General features: G+C 52.1%; 2 protein-coding genes across 3 annotated transcripts; one reads left to right on the top strand and one right to left on the bottom strand.

Annotated features, from left to right (window-relative positions):
* The first annotated feature begins 2474 nt into the window (after window positions 1-2474).
* On the top strand, window positions 2475-6915 carry RnrL (Ribonucleoside diphosphate reductase large subunit). 2 transcript variants are annotated; one of them, XM_003738437.1, is made up of 4 exons: window positions 2475-2678; window positions 4116-4204; window positions 4347-4543; window positions 4671-6915. In XM_003738437.1, exons 1-4 carry the CDS (start codon window positions 2660-2662, stop codon window positions 6700-6702), a joined length of 2337 nt encoding a protein of 778 aa, XP_003738485.1. In that variant the 5' UTR covers window positions 2475-2659; the 3' UTR covers window positions 6703-6915. The 2 variants fall into 2 exon arrangements, with proteins under 2 accessions (XP_003738485.1, XP_003738486.1); XM_003738438.1 differs by lacking the exon at window positions 2475-2678 and adding an exon at window positions 3205-3315.
* Window positions 6916-7149: 234 nt separating this feature from the next.
* Window positions 7150-9306, bottom strand: LOC100906866 (solute carrier family 25 member 40). The gene is made up of 6 exons (XM_003738436.1): window positions 9094-9306; window positions 8388-8629; window positions 8131-8282; window positions 7856-8042; window positions 7589-7778; window positions 7150-7460 (listed from the first exon to the last, which is right to left on the bottom strand). Exons 1-6 carry the CDS (start codon window positions 9099-9101, stop codon window positions 7232-7234), a joined length of 1008 nt encoding a protein of 335 aa, XP_003738484.1. The 5' UTR covers window positions 9102-9306; the 3' UTR covers window positions 7150-7231.
* Window positions 9307-9617: the final 311 nt, after the last annotated feature.

Raw genomic sequence — 9617 nt, 5'->3', positions numbered from 1 at the left:
AAGGCCGCAACGGATCTCTCATCCCAAGGAATGACGTTGTTCTTGGCCTTTGGCTCTACGTTGAGAACTTTGATGAGCGGTGCCATGATTCCGGCTGCATGCGGGAGGAAACGATGTTAGTAGTTCACCATCCCGATGAAGCGTTGTAACTCTATCATTTTCTTTGGCCGCGGGAATGCGCGAATGTTCTCTACCTTGTCCGGCAGCGGAGAGATGCCCTCGCTGGAAACTCTGTGCCCAAGGAAATCCACCGATGGGAGGCCGAACCTGCATTTCTCGGCGTTGACTACGAGTCCATGATCTTTGAGGCGTTCGAGAAGAATTTCGAGGTGCTGCAGATGTTGTCTCTTGTTGGCGGATGCAACAAGAACATCGTCCAGGTACACGAATAGGAATGGAAGATCTCCTAGTACTGAGTCCATAAGCCGTTGGAAAGTTTGAGCGCTATTTCTCAAACCGAAGGGCATCCTTGTATATTCCCGCAGACCGAAAGGGGTAATGATTGCTGTCTTCGGAATGTCTTCCGGGGCCATGGGTATCTGGTGGTAACCTTTCACTAGGTCAATTTTGGAGAAGATCTTGCAGCCGTGCAAGTTAGACGCGAAGTCGTGTATGTGAGGTAGTGGATAGCGGTCAGGCTCAGTGATGTCATTAACCTGACGGAAATCGCCACAGGGTCGCTTGGTGCCATCTGCCTTCGGCACAACATGGAGTGGGCTCGACCAAGGGCTACACGATTTCCTGATGATACCGAGTTTTTCCAAAGATTGGAACTCCTTCTTGACTTCCCGTAGTACGTCGGGGGCCAAACGCCGTGCTCTGGCGTGACGAGGAGGACCTTTAGTCACAACATGATGTTGGACTTTGTGCTTGACTGCGGCGTTGAAACGCGGTGTGAGAACGGCGGGGAAACGTAGGAGAAGCGCCTCGAAGTCATTGCTAGCCTTCGTCAGTATGCTGACTATGCTCCGAGACCGTGGTGTGTGGAGAGGAATGACCGCTAGCGATACGGTGTCTATGAGTCTCCTTCCGGGAAGATCAATCAAGAGTCCAGCGTTTCGAAGGAAATCGGATCCTAAAATGGCGTGTTTGACGTCAGCCACGATGAAGGTCCATGTGAATGTGAATCGGTTTGCGAGGTTCAGCTTGAGATCTTTCTTCCCGTACGAAGTGATTGGAGTATGATTTGCGGCTAGGAGGCTGTGCGAACTAGGAACCAAGCGATCACCCGGCGCCGGCGGAACGATACTGACTTGTGCCCCTGAATCTACTAGGAAATTTCGCCTTGACTCGGCACAGAACACGAAGAAGAGATCGCCTTTCTGCTGCGCGCCGGCCGTACAAGCGATTACTGACGGCCGGCGAGGGCATTTCCCTGCGTCGAAGCGACTTTTCCATTCCACGAGCAAGGCATGAGGCAGTTCCTCGAAAGTTCACCGTACCTGGTATGAAATCTACATACTCTTGTCGTTTTTTCTGTTTGTGTAGGTCCTTGCTTTTTGGTACCCCGCACGAGCCGCTGAACCGCTTCAACTTCGGTGGATTCTCCGTCTTGTACATTGTAAGCGGTCGTCGTCTGCCGCTGAGCGAACACCTTGTCGCAGAACTTCGCCAGCTCCCGGAGTTTGAGATCGTCAAGCGCGGCGGCTTGCACTCGGACAGAGGCCGGAAGCTTCTGGATGAAATGGAATCGGAATAGGGGGTTCGTCTCAGCGCCCGCGTCTGGCCGGTACAGACCTAGCATCCTGTCCAGGAGTCTGGACGGCGTATCATCACCCATGGTCAGAGATATTAGCGCAGCCAGCCGCTGGTGTTGATTGACTTTGAAAGAATCGAGAAGCCTTGCTTTGAAGTTCGCGTATCTCGACCCCGCGGAGGGAAGGGCGTCGAAGAAATCCGCGACTCGTTCCTGTGCGTCCTGGTCTAGAGCAGTAAGGGCATACTCAAATTTCGTCTGGTCGTCGGTAATCTTGCGCAGGCTGAACTGGGCCTCGATAGTCGTGAACCAGATGCTGGGCTGCTTCTGCCAGAACGGCGGTAGCTTCAAGCTGACGGCTGAGATTTGTACTGGGGCGGCATTGGCTCCCAGCTCGAGGCTCTCCCTCGAGTCTTCAAACTGGTCGGAATCTGTCATGATTCGACGTCCGGGTCACCAATTTGGCGTGTAGAACCACCAAGTGATCGAGAACACGAGTCGTAGTTTGAGCGGCTACGGACTGAATGAATTTATTGCTTCGTCGTCTTCGCGTAATAATATGGAAATGTGCGGCGCCCGCCACATTCCCACAATCTCCAGCTCTGCACCGGAAAACTGAGTCCGCATCGGTCTGACCTAGTCGTGAGGCGATTCCAGAATCTCCTCTGACCGAGCTAAATGGCCGAGGGGCGTCTCGCACCTGAACGCTCGACATGTCCCTACATGCATGCTCGTGGCTCGTAGTGGACAGATGAGGGCCCAAAGCGCATGCGCAATCAGTCCCTCTCTGCTTCAACGAGAGCCTGTTGTGTGGAATGAGACACTTTGCGCGCCAAAAATCCGGAACGCATCTAAGATCCGTCCGTGAATAGCAGAGCGTCAGCCGAAGACAGTCTGAGGTAGATTAGTTGCGAAGTACCAGGTCAAGCCAAAGTTCCGAAGAAGCTTTCCCCCAACAGCAGAATGCACGTCCTGAAACGAGGTGAGTTTCAGCGCGGGGCGCGCACCAGGCTCTTGTTGCGTGCCAGGCATGCCCGAGCCAGCCAGCCAGTGAGCGAGCCAGCCCTGTGCCCTGTCATTGGGAAGCGCTTTTTCACGATTTTTTTGGCGACACCTCAACGGATGATCTCGAGCTGTGCTCTGAGCAGGATGTCAGAGATCGGACTAATCCACTGGAATCGAGCGATTATAGCGAAGTTTCTCGGCTGAATGAAATCCTTGGATCTTGGACAACTGAGGTCTCATTTCTCACACAATTCTACCAGCGATTCGCTTCACCTTTTTTCTGGGGGAGGAATCTAGGCAGCGACATTTTTTCCGGAGTAATAGAGATATGCACACAATGACGGCTCCTCTCTCAGCTGAATTTCCCCCCGGCCAATGAGGGTTTCTTCAAAGCGATTTTTTCGCTCTCGTCTCTGACTTTCATTCTCGCGGTGGAGAGAATGCGCTCCGAAAACCTCTCTGAGTCAAAGACGGCGCGGCGCTTCCTCTCTGGTAGCTTTGGCGGGCACTCGCGTTGAAACCGTAGCAACCGTAGCAACCGTCCGTCCTCTTCCGTGTACGACCCGAGCCTGAAAGCAACATGCAATTGCACAAGTTGTATGTAGAGAAGAGAGGTATGTTTATTTTTCGAACACGTTCAAAATGTACTGCTCGAATCTTTCGGCTGGAGGAAGGATGCAAATTTAGGTTAATTCGTTAGACGAAAACCATCTCGCAATAATGTCTCCGAGGATCCTTCCTCGGATTGTTTCCGGAGGTAATATCAAGGAAAAATCGGCTAATCATGTATTATTGTCATTTCGAGCCTCGCGGTCATATCCAGAGCGAGAAGTGTTCTCCTGAAAAGCCCGAAAAGGCTGAAGATGGAGCACAGCCTGAGATGGAGCTTGCGATTAGAGCTTGAGGATCTCGGGTGGCTCCGACTTGAGTTCTAAATCTTGGTATCGAGATCGAGAAGGATGGCCATGTAAATGCTCACGAGCATTGGTCGAGCAACGCTCAAGAATAAGCATTTTCTGCTCCTGGAATATTATCCTACGCCTATTTCGGCATTGTACTTCGGGGCTCTCAAATGAACCCGAGCTCCTCCTTCTCTCTTATTTGTTCGGCTTCATGCCCAGTAGACCGTTTCCCCAGGGGGATCCACTCGGATTCAGCCCGAATATTCCAAACGCGGAAGCTCCGAATCGGGGGCGGATCACACGGAGAGTCCTACATACTTGGGACAATCTGGGGAGGCGCCGAGAAACTGCGGCATCTGACGCTGCGTTCTTGACGGAAGTCGTGCGCTGAACTCTCCGAACCTTGACAGTTTGGTGATTCGGTCCGCCAAAGACCGAAGCACCAACAGTTTCTTCAGGGGAACGTGGATGATGTTTTCTACTCGTGGATGAAACTTCTCTACTCTTACCAGATGGCCGAAAGGAGCCGGTCCATTTCGACAAGATCACTTCCCGGATTTCGAAACTCTGCTATGGCCTCAATACGGAGTTCGTTGACGCCGTGAGTATGGGGTCTCAATGAGGTCTTCGGGAGGGTCTTCCCATAATTCCCAATCGTCTTCATGCCATTGGCGACCGGAATCGCTGGTGATCGATGGGTGCATGGTCCGAAAAACATTCCGAGCGTTTCCTCTCTTCTACAGACCAAGATCACGCAGAAAGTTATTCAGGGCCTCTACGCAGGAGTCACCACCAAAGAACTCGACGATCTGGCCGCTGAAACTGCGGCTACTATGACCACGAAGCATCCAGATTATGCAGTTCTAGCCGCGCGGATCGCAATCTCCAATCTGCACAAGGAGACGAAAAAACACTTCTCGGAGACGATTCATATCTTGAGGTAATTCTGCTTATTCTCCGATTGTTTCTGTCGACTATGCACACCGCCCTCTCGAGGTCCGAGTTCCCTCTCGGATCAACATCTTCCCCTCGTATATGAACTTGCCTAACGCAGTCTTCTCGGGCAGAACGATGTCCAATGGAAAGACGGGCAAACCCATGCCGATGATAAGTGAGGAAACCTACAACTTCGTCATGGCCAACAAGGACCGCCTGGACTCGGCAATAGTCTACGATAGGGACTTCAACTACAACTACTTCGGATTCCGAACCCTCGAGCGATCCTACCTCCTAAAAATCGACGGTAAAATCGTCGAGAGACCTCAGCACATGCTGATGCGCGTTTCGGTCGGAATTCACGGTGACGACGTGGAGGCCGCCATCGAGACCTACAACTTCATGAGCGAGAAATGGTTCACCCACGCCAGTCCGACGCTGTTCAACGCGGGTACTTGCCGCCCACAGTTGAGCTCCTGTTTCCTGCTGACAATGAAGGATGATTCTATCGAAGGGATCTACGAAACGCTGAGCCAATGCGCTCTGATCTCGAAATCCGCCGGTGGTATTGGTGTAAACATCCATTGCATTCGACCTACGGGCTCTTACATCGCCGGGACGAACGGGACGTCGAACGGTATCGTTCCCATGCTGCGAGTTTTCAACAACACCGCTCGCTACGTCGACCAGGGCGGCAACAAACGACCCGGCGCTTTCGCCATCTATCTCGAGCCGTGGCACGGCGATATTTTCGAGTTCTTGGATCTCCGTAAAAACACTGGCATCGAAGAGATGCGTGCCCGCGACCTCTTCTACGCCCTGTGGATTCCGGACCTGTTCATGAAACGCGTTGAACAAAACGGCAAGTGGTCGCTCATGTGTCCCAATACGTGCCCGGGCCTCAGTGACACGTGGGGCGACGAGTTCGAGAAACTCTACGAGGGCTATGAGAAGGAAGGCCGTTACATCCGCCAGATCGACGCCCAGAAACTGTGGTATACGATCCTGGAAAGTCAGATCGAAACCGGGACCCCGTACATGCTGTACAAGGACGCTTGCAACCGCAAGAGCAACCAACAGAATCTCGGGACCATCAAGTGCTCGAATCTTTGCACAGAAATCGTCGAGTACTCGTCGCCAGACGAGATCGCGGTCTGCAACTTGGCTTCGGTGGCCCTCAACCGCTTCGTGCACGACGGCGCTTTCGACTTCGAGAGATTGAGAGAAGTGACCAAAGCCATCACGCGAAACCTCAACAAAATCATCGACATCAACTACTATCCCGTGCCGGAAGCCGAACGAAGCAACAAGAGACATCGACCGATCGGAATCGGTGTCCAGGGTCTGGCCGATGCGTTCATCCTGATGCGGTATCCTTTCGACAGCCCGGAAGCGATGGATCTGAACAGCAAAATCTTCGAAACCATCTATTTCGCTGCGTTGGAAGCAAGCTGCGAGCTCGCGGAAATCCACGGAACCTACGAGACATACGCCGGCTGCCCCGTCTCAAAGGGGATTCTGCAGCATGACATGTGGAATGTCAAGCCATCCGACCTCTGGGACTGGGACGGTCTTCGGAGAAAAATCGCCCAGCACGGAATCCGGAATAGTCTGCTGCTGGCGCCCATGCCCACAGCATCAACGGCTCAGATCCTCGGCAACAACGAGTCCATTGAGCCGTACACGAGCAACGTGTATGCCAGACGAGTTCTCTCCGGTGAATTCCAAATCGTCAATCACCACCTCCTGAAGGATCTCACCGACTTGGGCCTCTGGAACGAAACGATGAAGAACGAGCTTGTCGCTAGCAACGGTTCCGTGCAGAATCTTGATATCCCTGATAAATTGAAACAACTCTACCGGACCGTTTGGGAACTGCCTCAGAAGAACATCATCAAAATGGCGGCTGACCGTGGGGCGTTCATCGATCAGAGCCAATCTCTGAACATCCACTTCGCCGAGACCAACTTCGGGAAGCTCACGTCGATGCATTTCTACGGCTGGAAACTCGGTTTGAAAACCGGGATGTACTACTTGAGAACGAAGCCCGCCGCCCAGGCGATTCAGTTCACTGTCGACAAAACCAAAATCAAGCAGAAGAACGCCGAGGCCATGGTCTGCTCTCTGACAAATAAAGATGCCTGCCTGAGCTGCTCGGGTTGATGGGAAAACTCGACAGAGGCGCAAGACCCCGGTCCCTTTCCTCGCTCAATTTCCCAGCCGAACTCGTGGGGAAACCTTGCGTTCGGAATGACCGTAGAGATCTCTAATCAGTGAATCTGGGATGGATAATTCAAGAATGGTCACCACGTCCGATATGACAACGGCTCAATAAAAAATATGATTTTTTATGGCCTCGAGAATTGACTACGAAAAGTTTTCTCCCTAATGGATTCCTATGAGCAGCCCGCACATGATCCTGATTTTCATACCAAGTTTCGTTTTCCTACTTAAGCTCCCACCATATGCATGCAGATCTCCGCATACGTTTTCGATCAATGCTTGAAAACGGAGGATATTTTCTCCGTCGAAGAACGATCGCATGATTACATTCATATTCCGAGTAGCGTCAAGAGCATCTCCCGGCAGAGAAGTTTCGGAGCTCCGAGGTTTCAGTGTACAAAACATAGGGGATTTATTACGGTAAAAGTTCCGAAGATCAAACTCGGATACTCTTTATCCTATGACAGACCTAATACCCATCGAGTTCCTCCCTCTTTGAGAGGAAATAACTTTTGAACATTTCGTAGGTACTAATCATGATAGCGCAAGCTGGCGCAGTCTTAACGATCCGAGGGACCATTCCTGCGAATAGTCCTGGGATCCCTTGCTTCTGATATATGTCTCCTAACATCGCTAGCGGATTCGAAATCAGGATTCGTCCATGGGCTTGTGACAGCTTTTCTCCCAACTCGATTTGTCTGAAAGGAAATCACTGTATGATATCGGCCGCTACCGCTACGATGGGGCAGCACTTCGGAGGTTCATCGACGACTCGAAACCCGAGAACTTGCGTGAGCCGAGAGGATCCGTAGTTCACTAGACATACCTGTGCGTTTTGACGACGTCAAAGGGCAGCGTGACGATCGCTGCTACCGTACCCCCCATGGCTCCAGCACTGATGCAGAACTTCAGAGGCGGATCAGAATCGGGTGGAACGAATGTGGCCTTCAAACTCTCGTAACAAGCCCAATAGAGACAGCTGAAGGGCACGTCCCGCAGAAGTGTAGACGACAGGCCTGGAAATTCGACCGTCGGGCAATAAGTCTCCGTGTCGCTCCTTCCTCGCCACGTTCGAATCGGATGAATAACTTACCGAGGTATAGAGAACGAACGCCACGTGCTTGCACCATTTCCTGGACAGCTCTGATGAGCTGTCCGTACGACATTTTTTGGGACTGGAGTTTCGTCCGACACATCTCCAGGGGGGAGATGGCCGTGACAGTAGCCAGACGCGCCGCGGCTCCGGCCGTGACAGCGCAGCCCACAGTGGACTCGATTAGCTGCGGAGAATGAAAAGTCTTCAGAGGAATGTGGATGATGCGCGAAGCTTCAATGTGTTCCGGATCAGAAACGGCAGACCCCGCTCACCTTGTTCCTCTGGATCCTATATTTAATAGTCTCGTATGTTGCGAAGTAGATTACAGTAGCGGGTACCGCCATGAGAAGGGTTGGCGGCAAACCGGACCACAGGGAACCGACACCCTCGTGTCGCGCGATTTTCACCAAAGCATCGGTGGTTCCTGTTGGAGGATCCCCCGTCAGGTTTTACCAAGAAACTCTATCGCGAGCTCGATAGGCTGATGAATATCGTAAACTTGAGTCCTCCCGGAGATGTCAGGGCTCACCTTTCAGAGGAGCCTGGTGCCAGAGTCGGTCTCCTCCAGGACAGACACAAACTTGCTCAACGAGAACATTGCAGTACGTCAAACAGCGGTTGTGGAGGAGAGCTTTCTGTTGAGATTGCAGTCGAACTTTCACCACGTCGAAAGGGGTCATGAATAACGCTGTGGCCACGGCGCCCGAGCTGGACGCGATCACTCTTTGACCGGTAGAAATGTCCCGATTGGGCACCACCGGGGTGGACATTCTACACGGAACAGAGAAAAAGATATCCTAAATTGTGAGACAGAATTTCCGACTATTTTGACAAGAAGGACATTTCCAGAGAGGCAGATATGATTCCAGTCTCGGCGTAGCTCACGGGAGGCAACCAGCTAATAATTAATTCTCGTACCGTGACCTCCGTCGCGATTCGATGTCATGTGAGACAGTCACGACTACACTTCACTACTCGGTTTTCCATCGGGGAAAATGCGCCGATGGTCAGTTGGAGCGGCATTCGAGATCCCTTAGGAGAATCATTGATCCGCTTCCATACAAATAATTCAAAACCGATATGCGCGTATCGAAACCGGTATCTTTTCCAGTACCTCGTATCTTCAGACACTGCCGGCTTACACGCCGAACCCGGCCAGAATGGAAGCGGATCGATCTACCTAAATGAATCAGAAGGACTTCGCTCATCTCAAATCGATTTGCTAAATCAATCACCTGATCATTCTGATGGCAGATACGTTGCTCCGAGATTTGCTTCGACTCGACCTTCCGCGCGCGATCTCAATGTCGGGGTGGCAACTCCACGAAATCCGACTCAAGTCGTTCCACTACGCTCGGCCTCATGGTTCTTCATTCACGACAAGGTCGTATACCTTTGAAAAAATCAACAATAAACTAGGGAAAACCGCACGGACTGGGTCGTCTTCCCCTCCGCATGGAACGCCGCCATCTTTGTTTATGTTCGCGCAGTACAGGTGCTCTGACCAACAGCCGAATGAGGAATACGGCTTGAGCGATTGCGGAGGGATTCCTTGACTGGGAGAACTCAGAGGAAAACTCCGCGCGGGAGTCAAAAGAACTCAGGGTTGGTCAGAAAGGAATATGTCGAAATGGGATTCGAGACGTTGTGTCGATGATCTTTGACTTCATCCAGGTCGTTCTTGGGCGGTCCTGTCGGCGATGGTTGCCGGTGCATATGTTTCGTGTGGTTGAGGGTATGTCGCATATAGCAGCCTGTG

This window comes from Galendromus occidentalis, unplaced genomic scaffold, assembly GCF_000255335.2.
Source record: "Galendromus occidentalis unplaced genomic scaffold, Mocc_1.1 scf7180000075986, whole genome shotgun sequence".
NCBI lineage: Eukaryota > Metazoa > Arthropoda > Arachnida > Mesostigmata > Phytoseiidae > Galendromus > Galendromus occidentalis.
This window is presented reverse-complemented; position numbering and strand designations above follow the sequence as displayed.